The 24,199-nt window shown below is 43.8% G+C and overlaps 3 protein-coding genes across 5 annotated transcripts in view; 1 reads left to right on the forward strand and 2 right to left on the reverse strand.

Moving 5' to 3' along the window:
• Positions 1 to 710: 710 nt before the first annotated feature.
• On the reverse strand, positions 711 to 2,539 carry LOC105192147 (60S ribosomal protein L8). The gene is made up of 5 exons (XM_011156069.3): positions 2,372 to 2,539; positions 1,975 to 2,125; positions 1,625 to 1,766; positions 1,180 to 1,493; positions 711 to 1,063 (listed from the first exon to the last, which is right to left on the reverse strand). Exons 2-5 carry the CDS (start codon positions 2,110 to 2,112, stop codon positions 884 to 886), a joined length of 774 nt encoding a protein of 257 aa, XP_011154371.1. The 5' UTR covers positions 2,113 to 2,125; positions 2,372 to 2,539; the 3' UTR covers positions 711 to 883.
• Positions 2,540 to 3,234: 695 nt separating this feature from the next.
• LOC105192152 (uncharacterized) lies at positions 3,235 to 5,499 on the forward strand. 2 transcript variants are annotated; one of them, XM_025305422.1, is made up of 4 exons: positions 3,235 to 3,273; positions 3,361 to 3,839; positions 3,917 to 4,210; positions 4,306 to 5,499. In XM_025305422.1, exons 2-4 carry the CDS (start codon positions 3,543 to 3,545, stop codon positions 5,440 to 5,442), a joined length of 1,728 nt encoding a protein of 575 aa, XP_025161207.1. In that variant the 5' UTR covers positions 3,235 to 3,273; positions 3,361 to 3,542; the 3' UTR covers positions 5,443 to 5,499. The 2 variants fall into 2 exon arrangements, with proteins under 2 accessions (XP_025161207.1, XP_025161206.1); XM_025305421.1 differs by lacking the exon at positions 3,235 to 3,273 and having other exon boundaries at positions 3,321 to 3,839.
• Positions 5,500 to 7,038: 1,539 nt separating this feature from the next.
• The window catches only part of Picot (putative inorganic phosphate cotransporter protein picot), a 30,228-nt gene continuing 13,067 nt past the window's right edge, over positions 7,039 to 24,199 (reverse strand). The window contains exons 1-8 of one of the 2 annotated variants that reach the window (XM_011156070.2): positions 22,588 to 23,163; positions 11,889 to 12,079; positions 11,521 to 11,760; positions 10,896 to 10,983; positions 10,232 to 10,458; positions 9,979 to 10,128; positions 9,476 to 9,850; positions 7,039 to 9,357 (exon numbers count right to left, since the gene is read on the reverse strand). In XM_011156070.2, the coding sequence (XP_011154372.1) occupies positions 9,172 to 9,357; positions 9,476 to 9,850; positions 9,979 to 10,128; positions 10,232 to 10,458; positions 10,896 to 10,983; positions 11,521 to 11,760; positions 11,889 to 12,079; positions 22,588 to 22,693 (1,563 nt within the window). In that variant the 5' untranslated portion in view covers positions 22,694 to 23,163 and the 3' untranslated portion in view covers positions 7,039 to 9,171. Of the gene's footprint in view, positions 9,358 to 9,475; positions 9,851 to 9,978; positions 10,129 to 10,231; positions 10,459 to 10,895; positions 10,984 to 11,520; positions 11,761 to 11,888; positions 12,080 to 22,587; positions 23,164 to 24,199 lie in introns of those variants that run through there. The other variant, XM_011156071.3, reaches the window with a different exon arrangement.

The following is a 24,199-nucleotide window of genomic DNA, read 5'->3' on the forward strand; positions in this document are numbered from 1 at the left end:
TTTATAGTCCTAACAGGAAGGATGCTAGAGAATTTGAGAATCCTCTAGCCGACAGCCAATCAACGCACTCTACAAACTTGCATAAAATATGAAATATCTTTTTTAGTCTAAGAATTATATATTTAACTTTTTAAATACGACTGTAAAAAATATTGTACGAGATGTATTGCTACTTTCTTGAATAATGAATAGCTAGACATTTGGTAAATTTTAAAACTATTAAGCTGGGTCTAAAATGGGTGCAGCAAGTTTTAAGCCGTAAGAAATTGACGAATCACAACTGACTATTTTTCTCATATTCGACTGTGGTTGGTCAATTTTTCACGGCTTAAAGCTTACTCCATTTATCATAAATCCAGCCTTATGTTAGCTATGTATATATATATACTACATACCCACATATATATATATATAGATTTAAATTATATTTTCAATATAAAGAGTTCTATGAGTTCCAGTTCTACGAACTAAGGAAAATATATAGAAAACAGTCGATTATTCTCGATGCTTTCAATAAAAAAAAATCGATTATATAAAATCGATACTTTCGATAATCGATTACTTAGCAGACTTTTTTTTACGATGTCCACCCCTTGTACGTATGCAGCAATGTAATAATGCAAAATGAAAGGCAATAATGCTATGGAGACACAGTTCCGCATAAATTGTAATGTAGAAAGGAACATACACAATCGAAAAACACGTATATGTCCACTTCAGCTGCCAACATTTATGCATTTTTGCAATTATAATAGGAGAAAAGAACAATATCTATAATTTGGAAACTGTTTGATGTTCCAGGGGAATTTGTTCTTATCAGTCCGGCTTTAATGTCGATACGGTGCAAGAGAAGAAACACATTACAAATTATTATTATAAGTGCTTAATCGTCTTTCTTCGTATCGGTTTTACCGCCTCTTATTCTTCCAGTACGGCGAGCAGCAATCAAACCAATCTTGCGACCAGCACTGGTTCCTCTTTTAACAGTGGATGCCTTACCAATGTGTTGATGGTTACCGCCACCATGTGGATGCTCTACTGGATTCATCGCAACACCACGAACCTAAAAAGATTGAAATGTTTCAGACGCTGCATACAAATTTCATTCAGTATATCACAGCATGTCACTACAGAATATCTTATTATAAAAAGATGTGATGGGAGGAAAATAAAATGTACCTTAGGCCAGCAATTTCTCTTTGCCTTATACTTGTGGTATGCTCGACCAGCTTTGAGAATAGGTTTGTCTATTCTCCCACCACCAGCAACAATCCCAACCATTGCCCTATTATTGGATGGGATCACTTTTTTTGCACCAGAAGGTAGCTTAACTCTGGTTTTCTTTGTATCTGGGTTATGAGCAATTACTGTAGCATAATTGCCCGAAGCTCGAGCTAAACGACCTCTATCGCCGGTTTTTTCTTCCAAATTACAAACAATTGTACCTTCTGGCATAGTGCCAACTGGCATTACATTTCCAATTTGAAGGTTAGCTAGAAACAGAAAATTGAAAATAATGAAAGAAAACAAATGCAATATAATAAATTAAATTTGTTAAACGAACCAATTTTATATCATTGTCCAATATTCAATAGTTAGATTAAAGAATTATCACTGCGCATACCTTTCTTTCCACAATACAGGAATTGTCCTGTATACATGCCTTCTGGAGCAATAAACAATTCTTTGCGTGTTTTAAATTTATAAGGATCACGAAAATGTACCACTGCTAATGGTGCCCCACGACCAGGATCATGAATGATATCCTAATCAGAAACAATAATTTTATCGCTGATTATTTAAGAAAAAATCTTTTATAAAAAGACAAACATCTCCAGAAAGAACCTCCAATAAGTCTTCAAATAATCAGATTTGGAATCGTTGTATAAACAAAGTGAATTGAATTTATAGCAAGATTAAGTTGTAATAACGTTGATATATCAAAACACAAGTAGAGAAAAGATTGTTACAAACCTTAACGACACCCTTGATATATCCGTGTCTCTCGGAAAAGTCCAAGGAACGCAATTTCGGTGCTCCTTTTCTCCTCTTGGTATGGGATCGGAACACAGATCCCGCACCTTTACGCTGTGCACGAATTACTCGACCCATGATAATTTACAATCTACAAACAGAAGTATTAAATATCAGTCTGGATGAGCTTTTCGATACATATAACACACCGTATACAACATGTATTGATGCCGATATAATCTTAAATGCTAAGTTTACGTCTTAAAATTCACAAAAATAATGAACGTATCTCAGGCACAAAGAATAGAGAATATATAATTTAGGTTTTTTAGATGGATTTATTTGGTACCAATAAATAAAAGCAAATATTCCGCAACAATAAAATCGCTTTATTTACCAGTAGAGTCCACGTTGAGTATGTTCGTAAAAAAAAGAAAAAAAGCAGACCATATGGCTGCGTTCCAATATTCACTGCAATTCAGCAGTGCAGACAAAACGAACAGGCTCAATGGGTCTGTTCTTTTTAACTGTACTGCTAAACCGGTGCAATAAGTTAGAGTGAGAAAAAATATAGTTGTCTTACTCTAACTTGTTGCACTAGTTCAGTAGTGCAATAAGTTAGAATGAGACAACTATATTTTTTCCCACTTTAACTTATTGCACCGGTTCAGTAGTGCAGCTAAAAAGAACAGACCAATTATCTCGTCGGTGACTGTACTCTCTAGGTATCAAGGTTCGTCTACAATAGCTGTAAGAGTAAGGCTGTAAGGTTGTAACGTAAGCTGTCAGCGAATGAAAATATTTCATTTCGTGTCTTGCAACCTTACAGCCTTACTCTTACAGCTAATGTAGACGAGCCTGCACGAATTTTTTCCTCTTACTCGTGAACTCGTGAAAAATTTTTAATGTAAAAGTATATGGGAATGTTCACTTTTCTCGAATTTACGTTAAAGCAAATGAGCACAAATAGACTCGGGTCAAAATTATGTGTGTTTACGATATTGAGATCAGAGCGAGTGAGATCTGAATCTGAGAGAATAGAACATATCCCCATCTATACTAATATATTCTATGGCTGCTCTTGCTCTGCTCTGTACTGTTAAGCCCTAAACACAACGCCAGGCAACAGGCAATAAGAATAAAAATAGATTCAATCACAATAGATTATTCTTGTAATAGTCGACCAATAATCTTATCTATAAAATATATAGTATATGAGAACATTTTTATATAATAATTGCAATGAAAATAGGAATAAAAATATTAAGTTATTAAATATATAGGAGTGCTATTGAGCTAGTATGAGATAATTTTTCGTATTCTTATATCTATATATATATATGTAAAATATTTGTTTCTGTTACAACTCTCTATATTCTGTTGAAGCTCTTTATCTCTTTTGGAAAATCCCCCTTCAAAAACTGTTCTGTCGTTCAAAACGACCGTTGGGAATGACGAAATGGTTCGACGGTCGGAACAGTCGTCAGTAGAGCAAGCAGCGATGTGCGTTTTACTAGCAGAATACAGAGCACTTCGGTGATCATATTTAAATTACATATATCATAACAATGTCAGAGAATCCTTCAACAAGTAAAATAGTTGATGTAGAATCGCTAGAAGAAAGATCTTTTGAAGATGAAGATTTTAAAGGTGAATTCACTAATGCTCTCGTATATGCGAATTCCATATACAAGAGTAATAAATTATTATCGAAAAATCCTCCAGCGAAAATTAGTTCTGTGTCGATAGCCATGGCAAATAGCATTTCTAATGCTGTCATCGATATTTTAAACAACAGTTATGTCATGGTGGACGAAGATCTCATTCTAAATGATGATAGCGATAGTGAAAATCTATACGAAGAGGTATGTTTCTTTGATTTTAATGTTACTTTAATGTTAGAAGTGAAAGAAGCTGCAAATTATATTTTACATCTTGATAGTGCACAGACGATCCAACGACAGATGCAGACTACAATCCATCAGATTATGCAGAGCCTCCTAGAGACTACATTCCTTTAGAGTATAAAGCAAAAATCGTTGCTCTTGCTGAAGCACATCCACATTGGAATTTAAAGACACTGCAAAAACAAGGTGGAAGTCGTTTAAAAAGAAAAGATTATTTAATCCAATGGAAGAAAGATGTGAAGAGTGGAGGAACGCGAGTAGATAAATGGCAAACAATTGACAATGAAACTTTTGAACGTTTTCGAGAAGCAAGAAGCTGTTATGAGCAGGTAAAGCAAGAAAAATATATTAGAATCTCAAACATACACATATAACGTAATACATTTATGTATGTACCAATGCATGTAATAATAAATATTTGCAGGTAACAACAAGAACACTGCAACAATGGGCATTAATAGCAGCTTCTCCTTTTCAATCGGACACGTTTTCGTTCGATGCTAGTTCTACCTGGGTAAAAGCTTTTAAACGGAAACATAGAATAAAACAGCATAAGATAACAAAGTATGTTAGCCGAAGAGAGATCGCTACTCCAGAAGAAACCATGGAAGCAGCACAAAGATTCCAGATACAAACGAGAAACATTATTCCTAATTTCAATTTGAATTTCGTAATCGGTACCGATCAAACGAGGTGCAATTATCAAACAACGTACAATAGATCACTCGAATTTAAAGAAGTAAAGACAGTGTTCTTGAAAAAGCAAAGTTTAAATAAAATTACACATTCGTATACGGCACAGTATAGCATGACTGCATCGGGGAAATTGCTTCCACTTGTGTATATATGCCTGCAAGAATCTACAAATAAATTTGATCCTGTAATATCCAAAACGGTTGATAAATTGACTACAGAATTTGGTAATGTTGTTGTTACTTGTTCCAAATCAGGAAAATTAACTAAAGAATTATATAAAAACTATTTAGAAACAACGTTAAAATCATATGTGAAAAATGACAAATTCCTTTTAATAATTGATTCGTGGGGAGAACAAACTGATGTTGCTTTACATGATGAAATCTTTTGGAATGATGATGGAGATGCAACATGCACTCTGAAAATAATTCCTGCGAAATGCACCTCGTTTTGTCAACCATGCGACGTCTATTTTTATCGACAAGTCAAACTTCTAATAAGACGATTGCAAAATGCTTCACTATTAATGAAAGAAGAAAGAGAAATAGTATCTCGTGAGGATGCTATTAAAATTCATTCTATAGTGCACCATCAGTTGAGCGCTCCTTCTTTCGAAAACATGATTAAATATGCTTGGTACGCTGCAAAATTATTGGAAGAAAGACCATTTTTTTCAAATGTTAACGATATTTGCTTCCCACCAACAATTGCAAAGCAGAAGTGTCCCTGTACCGAGATTTCTTTTATAAAATGTGCCTGGTGCGCTATATGCTTTTGTTTTAAATGTTTTTATGATATGTATCATCCAAACAAATGTTTTGGATATAAAGACGGTAACGATGCCGATGATGAAGATGTAATGTAACATGTACACGCACATTCTTTTGTATTTCTATTTTTATGTGTCTTTGTATGTCTTTATGTATCTTATGTATATAAAAAACATAATATGAATAATATAATATGAATATAATACCCTGCTTAATACTACTGTTCTTTCAACTGCACCTTTATATAATTATTATAACAACTTAATATATTTTTACTCCTATTTCCATTGCAATTATTATATAAAAATTTTCTCTATACACTATATATTTTATAGATAAGATTTACGGTTCTTTTGCAATTTAAATCATTAATAATATATTTACACTTTATATTTATTACAAATACTTTATATTTAACAAACACTGATATATTTATAAGAAACGCAGTTTTATTATTTATTAATGTTTTCTGTTTCATTTTTTTGCTTACAGAATAAAAAAAAAACAACAGGGATCGGACCCGAGCCGTCAGCTCGGTAGTCCGTTACCTTCGCTGCTCCGCTATGCCGTTTCATTGAACACTCTTCTTACTAACTTGTACGCTTTGTTGGCTCTTTTCTTTAGACCGTTTTTTCTCGGAAACGAAGAGGCATTGCATCGAATGCTATTACCATGAGTTACTAGTAGTCAAGTACTATTAACTCCGTAAGTTTCGTTCCAAACCGTTTCCCGGTTGACGCGTCCTCCCCTTGTAAGATACAAGCGAGCCAAATACTTTTATGTTAATATTATAAATAGTATACAAATTTACAAATTTTATACTAAATACATAAATATAATACACAACCTAAATTTTGTGTGCTACATAACGGTATGTTAGTGATTATATTTATATAATACGGACGTGACAGATTATCCACAGATTAGATTGCAAATAAGAAAAAATCAACTTCGTTTTTAAGAATTAAAGAAAGCAAACATAGAACGAACTAATAACAACAAAATTACTGACTGTTTGTTTCTTGTTTTATTTATCCGCAGTTCTACTATCACATATGAAGTCCCAACAATAAAAATATGTTTATAACATTGTAACATTGCAGATAGATTATGCGTTATGGTATGTACATTATTTATAAATATTTTTATAAAAATACGGATTTCGAGATATTGCATTGAGTTTGCTATTTTATCAACTATCATTAGATAACTCTCTCGTCATCTCTTTCGATGAAATTTTCTCAATATCGACTCACAGTGATTATTATTTATTATTTGTATTATATGATACGAGAGCCATGGTAATTTAACCAACGTTTCTCTCAATGTATTTATATACTCGCAACAATTCAAAATAACGTATTTGTAAGTCGGCATTCTTTTTGCCAGAGAAAGGCGAAAAAATAAATTCTGTAACATGCTACATGTGAATAAGAAAGACGAAAATATTAACGGAGATATACTTGTACGATCACGGAACAATTTTGCATCCGGTTGATCGTTTGAATTCGCAAAGAAAGTCGCGTTGCTCTCGCAAGAGAAAGAGAGGGAGAGAGAGAGAGAGAGAGAGAGAGAGAGAGAGAGAGAGAGAGAGAGAGAGAGGGAGAGAGAGAGAGGGAGAAAGAGAGAGAGCTATCTGTAATGTCTCCTTAGAAGATTGTCGCAAAATAAATCAGCCAACGCAAACAAGCTTTTTTGAAAAAATATCTTTTAATAGTTCCAACTTTTTAGGTCCTGGCCTGCTAATCGGTATAAATTCGACTTGTGAATCACGAGAACGTTCAAGTCTCGTGGAACGTTCAAGTACATCTTTTTTATACTCTTATTCGAAATTTAGAACTTTTGTAGAACGTAGTAGTAAGAATCAGAGTCGCACTGAATACATTCCAAATATAATGCGTATTGTTGTGAGAATACATATAAAAAAGGAGGCACAAAAGTACTGCGTATCTTTGGAAAACTTATTCTCGACGGCTTAAGAGAACTCGGATTCATTCCGCGTAATTATGTATTTCATCAGACGAGAGGATCAATAATAATATTAATTACAAACGTATATGTATGTAGCCTCGATATTCGAAACTCTACGAGTCTACGATGAGGAATCACAATTGTCGTCGAAGAGTGGTTACTTTGTGCTACTTAAGAGAGATTACTTATCGATAAAAAAAAATGCATTCTACTATATAAATAAAATCGAAATCCTTTCATCTGAATCTGACACAATTTTCATTCCTGTACGATTAACGTAACAATGTTTTTTTTTTTAATCCTTTATAAACACTGTATATAAATAATAACTATGATTTAATTAATATCCTACAACTTAACGGGGATACTACGCGCAAATATCTACAGTATGTATAAACACCATTATTGTATTGTACACTGTGCTGTTCGCGCGGCGTCTGGATCCGGTAAAAGTCTTTGAAGACGAGAACCGGGAACACGTTTTAACCTCGCGTTCCACTCACCTCTTTCGCCCCGGGCCATACAATACAATACAAAATGGCAGTAGTTGTAATAAAAAGTGACGTAACAGACAAGGATGAATAATGAGGATTTTTAATCCTAATACTGCTGCCAAGTTTGTCAAACACGAAATCTAACTTGAAGATAAGCAACGGAAAAAGCACTAAGACAGATGACGTTTCTCATTTAACGTGTATAAGCTTAGCGGCTATATAAATACACACATACAACACGCGCGCGCATGTATGTGTATATATGTACACACATATGCGCGCGCATACACACATACACATCTCATTTTACAAACATACAGTGCAAAGACCGATGTGCTATTTTAGCATGGAAGACCCAGATTGGTACAAATTTTCGTTGAATCAACCGCCGATAGAGTGCTCATTGTCCAAATTAGATTTTGTATTTATCGGAGTGTATGTTCCGTCGGAGGCAAATTTTGCGCATGTATAACACCGCATACTACGAGAGTCTCTCGAGTTTAATATTACGCTCTAGAAAGATTCGATTTGGAAATTGTACGGATCATTCTCGAGAATCGAAAAACAACGTTAGCGAGAAGCATGTTGAAATGTCATTTTTGATCTTCTTTTGAGATCGTGATCACTCCCGTGATTGACTTCCCGTTTGTCATGATAACATTTCCAGCACGAATTTAGAAATTCGTTAATCTACAGGCAATGATTTGCATTTCCTGTTTCGAGAAATATATTTAACCTTCGCCATTGTTTCTCTAATATATTTCAGCTCTTAAAGTCAGATTTTCTAGTTTTGCGTAATATTATTACATATATATAAAATCGATATAAATTATAAAATATAAGAAACAACGCGAAAACCAAAGCTTTTTTTTCTTCTTCTAACGAAAGCTCGGTTTTGAGTATATGTCCCTTTTAGGACATGGCAATATATTTGCCCTTTTCTTTCTTTCGTTCGTCTTTATCGTTCGCTCTGTTGCTTTCTCTCCCTCTCTCTCTCTCTCTCTCTCTCTCGTTACACACACAAGCATACAAATTGTCTCTAACATGAGACACATGTGCTATACTACTACAGCAATTGGTATGTAACTTTTGCAATAAAATACAAAAGTATAAAGACTTACACAATAGACTACAATTATCGGAAATTTTGCATCTCCTTGATAAAAAGAGAAAAAAGAAGAAAATTCCGAGATTAATTCTTACTTCTTCTTAATTGTAACTCGTTCGTTCCGAATGGCTAAATAACATGGAGGGAATGAATGTATACAGGCAGAGATGGCCAGGTGGACTCGATCGTCGCATCATCAGTGTTAATCTCCTTACTGATCTTATCGGTAAAACGTGTTGTTACTGTTGTTGTCAATGTTGAGTCTCGTTAACGACGGTTACACTCTCCATCTCCCTTCTCTCGTTCTTCTCGTCATCCTTATCAGGATTGTCCCACTTCTGCCTCTGGCCAGAGCTGAAGACTACATAGAACGTCGCACACACGACGTAAACGCCAGCGCAGATCATAAACACGGTCCTCCATTTCGCTTGTGTTGGCTGAAACAGTAGGATAAGGACATGTGCGAATCTCACCGTTTGTTACCAACTGAAATTGTATCGATCGGTCGAGGAGGAATCTTCTGTCATTACGAGAGAGCTAATAAATCTCAATTACCGTTCCCGTGATGATATATCCAGCTGTGATAGGCGCGAGCAGACCGGCCAGATTAGCCAGACAATTCGTGAAGGACATTAAAACTCCGGCGAACCTCGGCGAGATGTCGAGATGATTGACTTTAAAGCCGGAATATATACCGCCGTTCAGGCCGACTCCGATCGTCAAAAGGGCTACTGTCAACCAGCGACTGCATCCGGTATATGAGGCGGCTGCCAATGCCACGGCCGGCGAATACTGGCCGATGCTGTTGATGATCTTGCGAGTGGAGGTATGATTGAATCTACCCGACGAAATCATCCAGTCGGCGATATGAGAGATTACCATAGAAAAGATCCACATGGCCAAGTACGGTAGCGACGAAACTGAGCCATTCTGAAATACAAGTGATGAGAATGATGTGTGTGCACGCGCGCGATTGATTTCCATTGATTGAGACCAAGATACAAAAGAAATCATCGAATGGCACTCGTAAGAAGTACATAAACATCATCATCGCTCACCGATTTGATGTCAAAGTGAAGAATCTGCTTCATGTAGGTCGGAAGCTCGGTCATCAGGGTTTCGTATCCATAATTGTGACCCATGTGCGCTATCAAGATAGCCCAGAACGGCAGCGAAGTTACGATAGACTTCCACGGGACCGGCGGCGACTGAGAAAGAGAAGAGAAACATCGGGGGGTCGGTTCGTTTAGCAACGCCATTAGGCTGAGATAGGAGAGGCAAACGTTCTCGCTCGACGAGTGATGAACTTACAGATGCGCCGGCGCTGCCCCACAGGGCGCTCACTATATACTTCTTCTCGTCTTCTGCGATGTGCGGATCCTTCTCGGGGTCCTCGTGGACGAACATGAGGAAGAATATGCACCAGAGAGTGCCGACAGTACCAAAGACGTAGAATATTGATGGCCAGCCGCCTGCGAATCCGTACTCGGATAGCACCCCGCTCAGAGGCATGGAGATTATCGTGCCGAACTGCGCGCCTATAGACGTGACGGGAGAAACGGCAGAAAGGAGGAGGATTAGTGATCGTCATCGGAGCGCCGGGTTTCCCCGGCGACTTTACCCTCTTGCTTTATATCTTTTCCTTTTTACCAACGAAACAAAAACCTAGTGAGAGTGTGATTAACAGAACAGAAGGTGACTCGATAAATTCGAAAAGGTCCGGTCCACCGTCCAAATCCACGGTCGCAGCAAGAAGCGCACAACGGTGTGACTCGATGCATCGTGAAACGATCCAGAAGTGGAGGACTCTCTCTCTCTCTCTCTCTCTCTCTCTCTCTCTCTCTCTCTCTCTCTCTCTCTCTCTCACACACACACACACACACGCGGCAACGTTCTCTCGACTCGACACACACACACACGCGCGACACAGATGCTACTACAAAAAGGAAGGAAGGATCGCATTGAACGAGCTTACCGGCATAGACGAAGGCACCCATCCTACTGCGTTCGTTAGGTGGTATCCACTTGGCCAGCATTGCGTGCGTGCAAGGCACAATAGGACCCTGCAATAGGGATAATCCATTCCTAGGGGGAGGGAAATACACCCATACAATCAAAAAGCGTTCACACACAACGGATCAGTAATCCTTTAAAATTAATACTAACGCTATACGCTATCAACTACCTTAAACTTATCGATTAACCGATTAATCGCGCACCTCCTCTCCTGCGCTTGTAATTTAATCGTGCAATTTTCCGACTGGGTCGTGACAGAGGCATAATATGTAAATTTGGAAGGGCGACAAGCCAAGAAAATCTGAAGCAAATCTAAATATGTATGTGTGTCTGTACCTTGTCGGATCCTTCCTCCAATATCAATGTGTATCACCTTGATACTTACGAGGGAATGAGCGGAACGCACACTTGTTCGCGCAAGTTGCACGGATATGTATATTTGGATAATAGAGATAACCCCGATCCCGAAACACATCATCTCACACACACAACTTCCCGTCTCTCGGTCAATCCGATTATCTACCAGTCTCAATCAGACTATGTCGTGTTACCAAAAGTAATAAGAGATCCGTGATGTCACTTACCTCTCCCAGACCCTGGATGAAGCGTACGACGATCAGCCAGAAGTAGCCAAAGTGCGCGGACGCAGGTACCAGCAGCCCGAACAGCGAGTTGATCAGCATGCCGATCCCGAGGAAGTACTTGGAGCCGTAGCGCTTCGCGAGTATACCGAACGGTATCTGCGTGATTACGTAGCCGTAGAAGAAGGCGCTCAAGAGGTAGCCTTGTTCCTTGCTGCACCACGAGAACTCGCCGTCGCTGCTCTGTAGCGGCAAACACGAGAAGACTTCCACGTCAGCTTCAACTTCAACCTCGACTTGCTCTCTTGCGGCTCTCTTTCGCGGCCAGACGTTTCAGACATGGCGACATTTCTCACGCCTCTGATACTCACGTTTTTAACAGTCGCGTTCTCGGGGACGATGTACTCCGGGCACTCGTTCGTCACTTCCTCGTGCTTGTCGATGCACGCCGTGTGGTTGACCATCGCGACGATAGCCACGGACATGTTGGTCCTCATTACGTAAGCGTTGGCCATACCGAGAAACAGCATAAAAGTCACAAAGTGACGTCTCCCAAAGAGACCTGAAAGAAGCGAAAGAACGAAACGTCAGTCGTTTCTCATGTTGTGCGAAACTGCGTAATTTAAGATGTCGAGCTGGAGTCGAATCCTTTGCGCGCCGATAAACTCCGATTCGAACGGGGGGGGGGGGGGGGAAATGATCGCTCTTAGAACGTTATCTTCATCTATCAGTGCGATGAGTCAGATTGCCGAGAGACATCATCATCCTGTACAGAATTTCGTGCAACGTTGCACTGGCTCGAAATACCGCGTAGATGCTGCTCTTAAATTGCTATAATCGAAGAACGTGGCCACCACAGCTGTGGCGTCTTTAATTGGCGTTCCTCTCCCCCCCCCCCTCAAGTACTCTCGGCCGAGAGAACGTATCCCGTATCAGTTCTCATCGTGGGTATCAGCAGGTACTCTGCCAAATTTTCACGCAAATAACCGAAGGACGAGTGGCGGGACCAATGCCGAGGTGAGGGTTACGCCACGAGAGATGCGACGCGGAGGGTTAACTGAGTCGCGAATTACCAAGAAAAACGTCGCGAGCTAACAGCCATCGCAGGATGTGCTGCGAAAAGGTACCACCTGAAGGTCGCCAAGAATCGCTCCAACGTTCACTGAGTAATTTTTTATCCGTGGCATCTCTCGATCTCGAGATAAATGTTACACATCTATAAACCGAAATGATTCCCCCTTTAATGACCTTTTTGATGCCGACGTTGATCGCATTAACTGACTGATTTAAACTCTCGACGGCAAGAAACAGCCAAATCATTCCGTGCCTCGGGGATACAGGAATTAAAGAGAGGACACACCTCCAAAGACGCGATACTTAATCCTTCTATATTTAAGCCGCGCGAAGACATCTGCCGCCCGTCACTGCAAGAGAGGTGTCGTATTAATCGCACATCTAACTTTGAGAAATTCGTCACGGCCGCTTTTTCAATGGAAACAATCGCGCGCGCGCGAGAGAGAGAGAGAGAGAGAGAGAGAGAGAGAGTGAGTCAGTGGTTCGTAATCGGTCGCGTGTGGAGCACGTAACGGCGTCGCGTAATGCTTGGTCGCGTTCATCGATGACAATTATCAGGAATTCGTCTGGACTCGAGCGCTATACAAAAGACGACGTGATAACGGCGATCTCGCGCGTTCGCCAAGTCAGTGCTATAAATAGAGGGAATCTGCAGGAGTCTACTAATCATTTGCGCGCGTCGCGAGAAGGAATACACGGTCTCAGGCGAGACGGAAGGAAAATGGAGAAGTTGAGACGTTGAGAGGTCGTCAAAGAAACGCGTCTCGCAAAAAATTCTCTCTTCTTTCTTTCTTTCTTTCTTTCTTCCCTCCAGCAATTCCATGTCAGCAATTGCCCGGCCGGAAAGGGCTCGGCAAGTTTGCGCGCTGATAATTTGCGTCTTATGCGCGTTACCGCGTAAAATCGCGCGTCGCGCGCGCTTTGAAGCTTTAAGCTCGAACATAATGCCTCCGTTTATTTTTACGAGCACGCGCGCTCGGGAGTGCGCGATCAACGTGCAATTTGCCGAGGCTCTCGTGTCTAAATCTCTGAACATTCTGCCCTTAAAGGAAACATTAATTTTAAATCGAGAAAAATATCAGTGAGCAATATACAGACGTGTGTCGCAGTATCGGAACGCGCTCGCTTGAACGAGGCAGCTGATTGATATTTGAATGAATCAAAAGTCAACCGTATTATCTAATCAATTGTTCGTTAAAATGTCCATAATCTAAATATAGTCGAGCGACAAATCGGCGATTGCGACGAAGCGCCGCGCCGGTGCGAGGCGCAAATTCCTTCTCCTCTCGCTTCAAAGGGACTGATTCACAGCACCGCAGTGACATTTGCTATAGTTTGACAGTCTAACACATGAGTCACCTGACACACACGTACACAGCGTACGTCAATCCGACACAATGTATAATAATGCGAACTTTGCACAGAGTTTCGTCGACGACTCGAAGAATTTCCTCGCTATTCTACGACGCGCGATCGCGCGAGGAAAATTAACAACGTCTTGAAAAATCTGGCGGTTAATTTTTGCGCACGTGGCTTTCTTTCTCACAGAAGCGCATGAAGTTATATGTTAACAATTGTTAAAACACGTGTGCATACGTTGAAAGAAATTCGGCGAAATTTCTTACATTCTCGACAATTTGAAGAAAATCCTCGATATACGCTTCGACAGGGAAACCGATCGAAAATCCTGCTGGTGTGATCCTTAGCGTAATATCCTTAGCGGTATTTCGAATCTCAACATTTATGTAGTATTGACATATTTGGCCGTATAGTTGCCGCAGGCAACTATTTCCCGTGTTCCGTGCACGACACAACGTTTACATTATCAGAGCTTTGTATCACATTGGTAATTCAAAGCGATTACGTCACACAGAACAAGTGGCTCCTTCTTTTTCCTCTTTCTCGCTGATCTCCCTCGATCGATGTTACAAAACTCCTCGCGACCGATTGCGCTCCTCTTATCACGTTTAGATTAGCTTCTCTCAATCGTCGCTGACGTGCGTACGTGTGAGAGAGAGACACACACACACAGAGAGAGAGAGAGAGAGAGAGAGAGAGAGAGAGAGAGAGGCAAGCAGGGAGGGGGGACGAAAGAGCGAATAAAGAGCAAACAGAGGGGGAAAAAAATAAGATACGAGAGTCAGACGAGCCGAGAGGCGCTCGATCCGATTCAATTAGTACGAGTATTTTCCAGGAATAAATTTCGACGCCCACGTCCTTGATTGGACTCAGCCCATTATTAATGACGTCTCCGAATCGGTCAATTGACATCGAACGATACGCTCATTCGCAGCCAACTCAACCGGTGTGCTCAATCGCATCTATGCGCATATTATTCAGACCCGTCTCAGACACTCTCCCATCCCTCTCAAAAATCGCACGTGCATCAGATTCCACTTTGGTGGAAGACCATCTCTCGCCGACTTCGCACAGCGCTTGAAAATTGAAAAGTTTTACAATGTTCGTTACTTCGAATCAATATTAGACATCGACGCGAGGAAGCTTCGCAGTAGGCAAACAAGTCAACGAGATTCGCCTCGAGCGAAAGTCTGTCTGCGAGTCGGACTGTCGGTAATTTATTTCGGGAAATTCGAGCGCGATGGTAGACAATAAATAAATAATCAGGATACGATAGCCGGAGGACCAGTCCGAGACCCAAAGGCGAATCACTGATAGGTGACCGCCGAGTGACCAGAGCGAGGCATGTTGCCTGATAAGTGAGAACGAAGGCCAAGCCGTGAGTTTACTGGCCGAGATCCAGTCGCGTTTTATCCGTGACTGCACCGCCGAATGCACTCGGCGCCTGTTGCGCATTTCGCAAGCGCGTTCCCGAGCGGAGTCGCATACTCTGTACCCAGAGTATGAGTCGCTTCAAAATCAACAACCGGGAGTCGAACGAAAGGGGGAGGAGAGACTCCGAGGGCGAAGCGAAGGAAGACACGCGGTTCCGCGCGAAAGAAGAGACGCGCGCGTTCGCGAATAAAAATGACAATGGACGCGACATTTCTTTCTCTCTCTCTCTCTCTCTCGCAGGCGAGAGATTCCGGCAAATCTCCGCGCGAGACCCTCGATTTTATGCACGGCGATAAGCGCGCGTAGATAATTCTCGCTGGCGAGCCATCTGTGCCGCAATTATCGCTGTTGCGCGTACTTTGTCGCTTTCCTCCTCTTCCATTTTTTTTCTTTACTTCTCTTCTGCGGCTGCTCGCGAAACGATAATTCGCCGATAAAGTCGGCACGGCCGTTATCTAAGCGTTATGCAACGTGCGCTACCTTGAGTAATCGTCGCGTATGTGTTTCTGTGAATGGAAGAAATATGCGCAAGCTGAAGCGCGAAATCCCGGAGAGACGCGCGGAATTATATAATTTACAGGAGGCTGCGTATAAATTGGTCGATGTAAATTAACTGCGACCTACGTACAATTTCGCACACGCACGCGCGCGCGCGCACGCATACACGCACGCACGCACGCACGCACGCACACGAACAAGAATTCTATTCTTGATCTTCGGTGCGATCTAAGAATTCTGTGTGATACCGCGCTCGCTCGCGAGAGACATTCGAGGAACGTCCGACGACGCGCCGACGCTGCAATTTCCCATGGCGCCGCATGGCGAGCCGCGATAATCGAACTGTGTACGTAACGAGAACGAGACGGGTCACACGCATTATTCGATATTATTAGGTCCGTCGTGAGAGATCTATTTTGGCGCGCAACCCAACTCTCTGATATGTCATTTTCATATTAAGACGCGCGTCGCGTCGGCACTTAAGTTTCTGCATAACTAGCCTAACGCGCGCGCACCTCGACGATGACGATAATGCACTCGGGAACGTGCAGTGTCAGCTCGCGGGCACTCGCGAGTCGAATACAAAAAGTCATCACGCGACAGTCCCCCCCCCCGCCCCGCGCGAGCGGTATTCATCGCCGAGATAATCCGAACAAGAGCCGTTAAAAGGAAAATGCTCGAGTCGTGTTTAGACGGAACTCTGCGTATTATTCGACGCGGCGAATCGATTTTCTGATCTGCGCTCGAGTCGCCTGGCAACGATATTATCGATGAAAAAGGGAAGACAAAAAAACAAGAAAAGAAAAAAAAAAGAAAGGAAAAGAAAATCTGGATTATCACCCACAATAGGAGAATTTGATAAATGTTTGATAAGTGTCGGGGTATCGCGAGAGACGAGATGATGCAGAAAGAAACGCGATACTGATAACGATTTCTTATCTGATATGTTTGATACTTTTCTCATAATCTGCCGTGGTGACACGTCGATTATGACGCGGCAAGTTGAATCGTATTTTAATTTGCACGAGAGCTTTGGAAAGTCGTCGTCGACGACGATATTCCACGTTCGGCCGTAACGAAGCGTCTTTCCGATTGCCTCGCTCGCGAGCGCAATTTCGCAGCAGAATGCTCCTTATCCGGGACTAATGACGAGGCCGAGAGAAAACAATCGCGAGGATTAGCGTCCGTCAATCGGTCGCCGCGTACGAGTTTCGCACACATGGCCAAGCAGCCGCTTCTAAGTCGGCCGTCCTCGACGCCTCAACGGCGTGGTCGTCACCACCAGCCGTTGAGCACGTGGTCGGCTCCGGTGGAAATAGCTCCGACATACCGCCGGTGCGTGTGTGTGCGCGCTCGTGTCAGCGGTGTCTCATTGTCGCGAAATACAGAAGGGATGCCGAAAGAGTGTCAGGGGAGGGGAGGGGAGCAGAAGAGTGGAAAAGAGAAGAGAAGAGGAGAGGAAAGACGAAGAGAAGAGAAGAGAAGAGAAGAGAGGAGAGGTGAGGTGACGAGAGGGACGAGGTGAGGCGAAGTGAGGTGAACGAGTCCACGGTGAGGCGACCACGAGGACCGGCAGGGGGGACACGAGGGGTCTCGCGCACGTGAACGCGTCTGACGATCTCGCTCGTGACGTGCGTGATGCAAAATCGCTTCACACACCAGCGCGTGCTGCAGCAGCAGCCGTTGCATAGCGACGCGCGAGATTCGAAGATAAAAGGAGAGAATATCAGGGGGGACCGGAGAGTCTTTTCGTATCTCAAAGCCTCCAATTTCCGTGGTTGTGATACAGCTTCTCTCGATTTTAATCCAGAAGTAATTTAAATTCCCGGTTGGTTAGCAATACTTGCGAAAAGATTGACGAGGAGGAAAGGGTCTCGAAATGCGAGTAAATCAAAGAGACGAAGTTAAAATTTTGATAAAAATCAGAAAGTATTCGGGCTACCGGAGAGTCTTCTCGTATTTTAAAGCCTCCAATGGTCTCCGTGGTTATGACACGAGTTCTTAATTTTAATCCAGAATCAATGTAAATTCCAGGTTAATTAACAAACATTTCTTTATTGTCCTCGTTCATCTCGTCTCTCTTGTCATCTCTCCTTTCCTCTTTTCCGCTCTTCCGCTCCTCTCCCCTTCCACTTTTTCGGCATCCCTTCTGTGTACATCACCTTTCGTTAAGATCGAACTTACTCTTGGAAAACGGCAGCGTGCGGACCAAGCGAAGGTCACGAAAAGAAAAACGCAAAGACTTTCCGCTACGGAAAGCGCGAGCACCGGTGCCTTGTTTTTCGGAAAAATATAATTGGTCTTCAAGGTGGGCGAAGGCGAGGTATGAGAATCACGTCCGGCGGCGGGCGCGGCGATCGGAGATAAAGATATTCCTTAGACGCAAAAAGGTAACGCAACGCGATAACGGTGATGTATATAAAATAAGATAGCAACTATTAATACCCCCGATGATAAACCAATATGCGACGCAGACGTTGCTTTTATTCATGTATGATGAAGAGACTTTCTTTCTCCAGAGTAAATTTAATCGAGGTCTGCTACGTCCGCTGATAAAAATCGGAGCGGGTGTAAACGTGAAAAGAGCGGCGTTTCACAGCGCATCGAGGCTCTCTCGCGTGCGGCGGAACGAGTCGACGATGTGTACGCCCAGTATCGGGAATCGCGAGCAAACAAGATATACTTTGCGCATCCCTAGCAATGCAGACGAGCGTGAAATGCATCTGCATGTCGCGCACGTCGGCGCGACGACGGTTACGCGGGCGACACGTAAGTGCTGTCGGAATACAGAGTACACCTTGCTGAGGACATTGAATAAAGAACATAAGGAAGGAGCATATCGGCGAAATATCATGCTATTTTACCGAAAGCGAGTATCGATAATCGCAGGTCGAATCGACTGTCCATTGCGGAGAGAGAGAGAGAGAGAGGGGGGGGGGCAGAAACAGTAACTGAGAGAAGATTGAAATAAGAGGACCGGTTGTTCCAACTTCCTGGTAAGTTAACTGACAGTTAAATCAGTACGTTTATCTTTGTTTTATTACGAACTTCACATCAATATTAATACGCATGTCTCGAAAACGTTTTTATGCTTTCTTGTATATCACATTCCCAAATATTCGAGCTATACCCAATAGCCAATGTTTTGCTCTTCCGGTAACCCCTCATGGCTATATGTTGCATTTGTGCCCAGTTCGACTATCGATAGCCTGGGCGACATCGCAATACGCTCCTTCCTTATGTTCTTTATTCAATGGCTGAGGGTACGCGGGATATTCGACGACGAAATGACGACCCATGAACGACGACGCGAATTATCACGTCACAGGTAGGTACAAATTATAATCGGCCTGAAGGGGGCCGCGGTTATCAAAAGAAAGAGTTGAAGACTTAACCGGAGGAAGAATACATTGAGAGAGAGAGAGACAGAGAGGCGCGATAACGTTCGTTATTGATAAAATCTTACACGATCATAGCGTATGAACAATAGAGGAAAACGAGATAAAATGCAGCTCCGTTGCAGGAAGCAACCGATTCTAAGAAAGATAATCATGCATTTCATCATGTAACCAATCACGAAAGAATGGAAAAGATCATCGTCGGCTTCTACCTCTGGGGGATCTTCGACGAAGTTTGAACTTCGTATTCGAGTGATAACTCTTCCGTTGTCGTTAGCTGAGTTATTATTTATCGTTGCACACCGCGTGCGCTCGGTTGCATGTCCCGACTGGAACATTTCGAAACATGAGATAATGAAATTGGAGCACATGAACAGCCGAGTAGTCTCCATTAGCTCGAGAGACGAGCGTGTAAAACCGGTAAATGGCAGGTTTTGGGAGTTGCCAACGAACGTCAGGAATTGGGATCCTGAGCGGGTCCTGCATCCTGCGTACGCCAAATGTGCGGCGCGCTGTACGGTTACTATTTTCGCGACAACAGCTCGAAATATACGAGTCATTGTGCGGCCTTGATGCGTATCGCGAGAAAAACGCGCTCGGGCGTTTCGCGAATGTGCATGCGTGCGCGCGCGCACGCACGCACACACTCACCCGAAAAACGTCGCCGCTGATATACTCCTTATTAATATTATTTAATTTTTCATCACGAATGTTCCTACGAATGTTTCATCACGAATGTTCCCGCTCGCGCAAACAGATTACGCAAGCAGTCGCGTCCACACGGAAGAATACGAGTTTCACGTTATCCATGTTTAATCCAGATTGCGGCCCGCTTTCGCGATGCGTCATCACAACGCACACTTGTCGCGCGTGCGCATGTGTGTGTGTGTGTGTGTGTGTGTATGCGTAATGATACTTCCCCAAGATTTTATTACCTCACGCCGCGGATCGGCGGCACGACCGTTTGACGTTTTCGCGATAACCCGATCCCCCCCCCTCCCCCCCTCTCTCTCTCTCTCTCTTTCTCGTGATGATATCACAGATGGATATCGCGGATATGTATATTTTCGCTGGAAATTTTAGCGTTCTCGTCCACTTGACAGTCACGCTAATATATGTACATGTGTACTTATTTTACATTTCTATCTGCGATAATTATTTATAGCGTGACACGACGAGCTGCTTATTAACGACGGCCTTGATCATCGCGCTTTTCCTCGGCGAATATCTCTCGCTTTCGCAATGTCGCTGTCGGACCGTCGTTATTTCCTATCGAATAACACTGCAATGTCGTTCTCGCCGTGACGCGGATTCGGCGAAATGATAGGCCGTGAAAGGTCCAGGAAGGAGTGATAAAATTCTGTCGCGTGTGTACATTCCGACTAGAGAGTAGATTTGTTCGTCCTGTCAGTCACGGAAGAGAAATGTGCGTGGCGGCTTTGTCAACTCGGAAGAATGGACAATGACATGAGTACGATAGCTTCAAGGTCTGCATTGTTCCGCGGAAACGGTATAAACAATGCACGTGAATTGCGACGCGAGATTAATCAACAACAATAGGGGTCGCTCGGTCCCTCGGATCGGGATAATGCCCAGAGTTGAAAGGAGAATACCTCCTCACACATGGCTTCCTCCGGAGACTCCTCGAAAGACATTTTCGAGACAATAAGTGGCCGACCGTTGAGCATTTCAACCCTCGTCCGAGGGTTCCAATGGACACGGCTTGCGCTTGCGTCACAGAAACTGTGTAAAACGACGAAAGAGATTATGTAACACAAGCTCAAAGCTTTTCTATGTGAGACTTATGGAAGCTCCGAGACAGCCCATGGTCAGCAATGTCTTCTCAAATTGCTGCAAGGATCTTCCCTTGGGCTCGTAAAACGAAAAGGCCAGCGCGGAGTTTCCGAGTAAAGCTTGTCGCGACGAGCAATTTTAAGGAACGGCAATTTTCAGGTTTTCTTCTCTTTTCTTTTCTTTTCTTTTCAGGCAACTTTCTTTTCAACGAATACTTTGGAAAGAGGAAGTTGACGCTCGTATTTACTCGCCACTGTACGAGGGCCACGAATATCTCGACGTACTCGCAAGCTTTGTCCGAAAACACGCATACAGGTGACAACAGCTGATCGTGTCTATCACGATTGTGTAAACATACCGGAGAATCGAACACCGCGACTTTTGGACGGCTGACACCGCGAGCACCTCAAATAGAACGAAAGACGTCACCGCGAGGATCCAACGAGGAGTTTCTACACATTGCTAATTGATGTCAGTTGCTACCGCGAAGGAAAGGGACGCGAGTGAGAAAGAGGTCGCTTTCGAGGAAACTCACAAGTACGGAAACGCGTGATTCAATAATGAAAATTTCGCGTCATTTCGTTCGCTCTTGCCCAGCCGAATTGCGTCTTGGCAAAAAAAAAAAGAAAAAAGAAAAAAAAAAGAACGAACTGAAAATCTCGAAATCGAGACGGTCGTTCGGAAGACGACGAGCGTTTCGCGCCAAAGGAAACGCGGCAACGGCTCGGTGCGGAGAGCACGTGGTCGGCGTATGCGCGCCTCTCTCTCTCTCTCTCTTTCTCTCTCTCTCCCTCTCTTTCTCTCTCTCTTGCGCGCGCGCGCGCGAGCGCACGGTCGCATTTGGTAATTCGCCTGTCGCGCTATGCTACGCTGTTTCCGTGATGTGCGAATCGCCGTGGCAACCGGAAGAAACACGACGGACACGCTCGGCTCGCTTGCTCGAAACATGTCTACATCCGTCCGAATTCGTCAGCGTGCGTGCGCGTATACGCACGCAACGGAATTGTCGAAAAACGGCGTGGGAAAACGCGTTGAATGGCACGAAGGCACATGATTGCGAGATAATTTGAAATCTCGTCTCTCTCTCTCTCTCTCTCTTTTTTCTCTCCTTCCCCGACGCAGTGGCGCGTTCCTCGCCGGCTATCCTATTCGCGTAATATCGGATGTCAAAACGACGATAAAGTTCGCAAGCGTTCGACGCTCCGCGACGATCAAGCGTTTCACGGCGCGTCCCTCCCCTCGCGAGGAGGGAGAACCAGTTTCAAGAGGCCGGACTTGAACACTTGGTGAGAGGCAGCCACGACGAGGGAGGAAGTCGAAATTTTCCGGTTTGCGGTATGGCGACGGATTTGCACGAGCTATTTCTACGTCCAGCTAATGAACTCGACAGAGAGGGAGCGAGAGAGAGCGAGAGAGAGCGAGAGAGAGAGAGAAAGAGAGAGAGAGAGAGAGAGGAAGAGAGAAAGAGAGAGAGAGAGCTTGATAAAATAGCGCGCAGGGCCGCGTGCCATACCTTTTCGTGCGGGTCGGTCCGTCTCGTCGAGACCGGGTTGCTCCCATACCAGCACGTGGCCATTTCGTCCCCTGTTCTCGCTGCTGTTGATCCTGCTGCCGCTCATCGCACACTCGATAGAGAACGCGACTGAATCGATCAGCACTGTCTCTCTCGAAAGGACGCCCGACTCGATAAAAACTCTCGCCGAGACTCTGTTCCACGTACGCGCGCGGACTGTCGCTCGCTCGCACTCGCGCACGCCGGTTTCACTCGCCGAAAAGCGAGAGCGCGCGGGCGCGTTCTTTTTTTACACTGGTCGAACGACGACGACGACGACGACGGCGGCGGCGGCGGCAGCGGCGGCAGTGGCGGTGACGACGACGTCGTCGGGGCAGACGGTGCACGAGGGAACAGCGGCGGGCGACATTCGCGGGCAAAGGTGAGCGACGAGTGCGGACGAGGTTAAGTTCTCACTGCGCGCGGATATGCGACGATACGTGACGTACTAATGACACGGACAACTAATACAAACGACCGAGCGACTGCTCTCTCAGTGCATGCCGATAACACAACTTGGCGGTCGAGCGAGCGAGCGAGTGAGCGCGCGGCGCCGGTCGAACGCGCGCGCGGCGCCATCTGTGTTGCCGCGTCGCCAATCGGATCGCAGCGCGGCAAAAGTCACGTGCGACTACGAAAAATTCAAAGGTTACAGCGAAGTTCAGAGGAGAGCTCGGCGAAATTTTGATGACTAACGCGGGACGATCGCGCTCTGACTGCTCGCTTTTCGATATTGTTCGTAGAGAGAGGCAGAGGGGGAGAGAGGGGGAGAGAGAGAGAGAGAGAGAGAGAGAGAGAGAGAGAGAGAGAGAGAGAGAGAGAGAGAGAGAGAGAGAGAGAGAGAGAGAGAGACGGATGATCGGTCGAAACGTTAATCTCGTGAGTTTCACGCACGTGGACGCCTTCTCTGGGATTTTATTTTGATGAGTATTAAATTGATACGTTAATTGCTTCTGATATCGCAGAGTCAAATGTGTGAAATGTGTCGGCCAGAGATTGACGAACGACGAGGGGAAATCTGGAATCGATTAGGAAAATGACGGGCGTCTCCGTCCCAACGAAATCCACGCACATGTGTACGCCGCGAAATCATATGATTCACTCTCGACCTTCGGGCTCGAAAGTCGAGCAGATTACCGCCGATGTCACGGATACGTCGCTCCTCCGCCGTTGGGAAAATCCGCCGTACGTTGCATCTCGCTCGTGAATCAAAATGTGCGATCTTAAATTCCGAAATAACGCGCGCCTGGAAAACTGGCATACTTTCAAAGCGCTATTTCCATCCAGCCGAGGGCTACACGTTTTTAACTTGCGCGCTCTCCCGTATCGCGGGCGTATCGGGAAATCTATTGTGAGCTTTTCCGAAGAAAAACGGAAGAAATCCCAACCGGACAAAGGTTTGATACTCGCACGAGAAACGTAAATCGACTCAACAGGAAATGCTCGGTTTCTTTTCTTTGTCACGCGCAAACGAATTCTTTCCGGATGATTTTCCGCGGAAAATCGCGCGCGCGCGCGCGCGATAGCGATAAACGAACGATTCAATATGCCGTTAGCAAAACTCGCGATACGT

This window comes from Harpegnathos saltator, unplaced genomic scaffold (genome assembly GCF_003227715.2).
Source record: "Harpegnathos saltator strain DR-91 unplaced genomic scaffold, Hsal_v8.6 scaffold695, whole genome shotgun sequence".
NCBI lineage: Eukaryota > Metazoa > Arthropoda > Insecta > Hymenoptera > Formicidae > Harpegnathos > Harpegnathos saltator.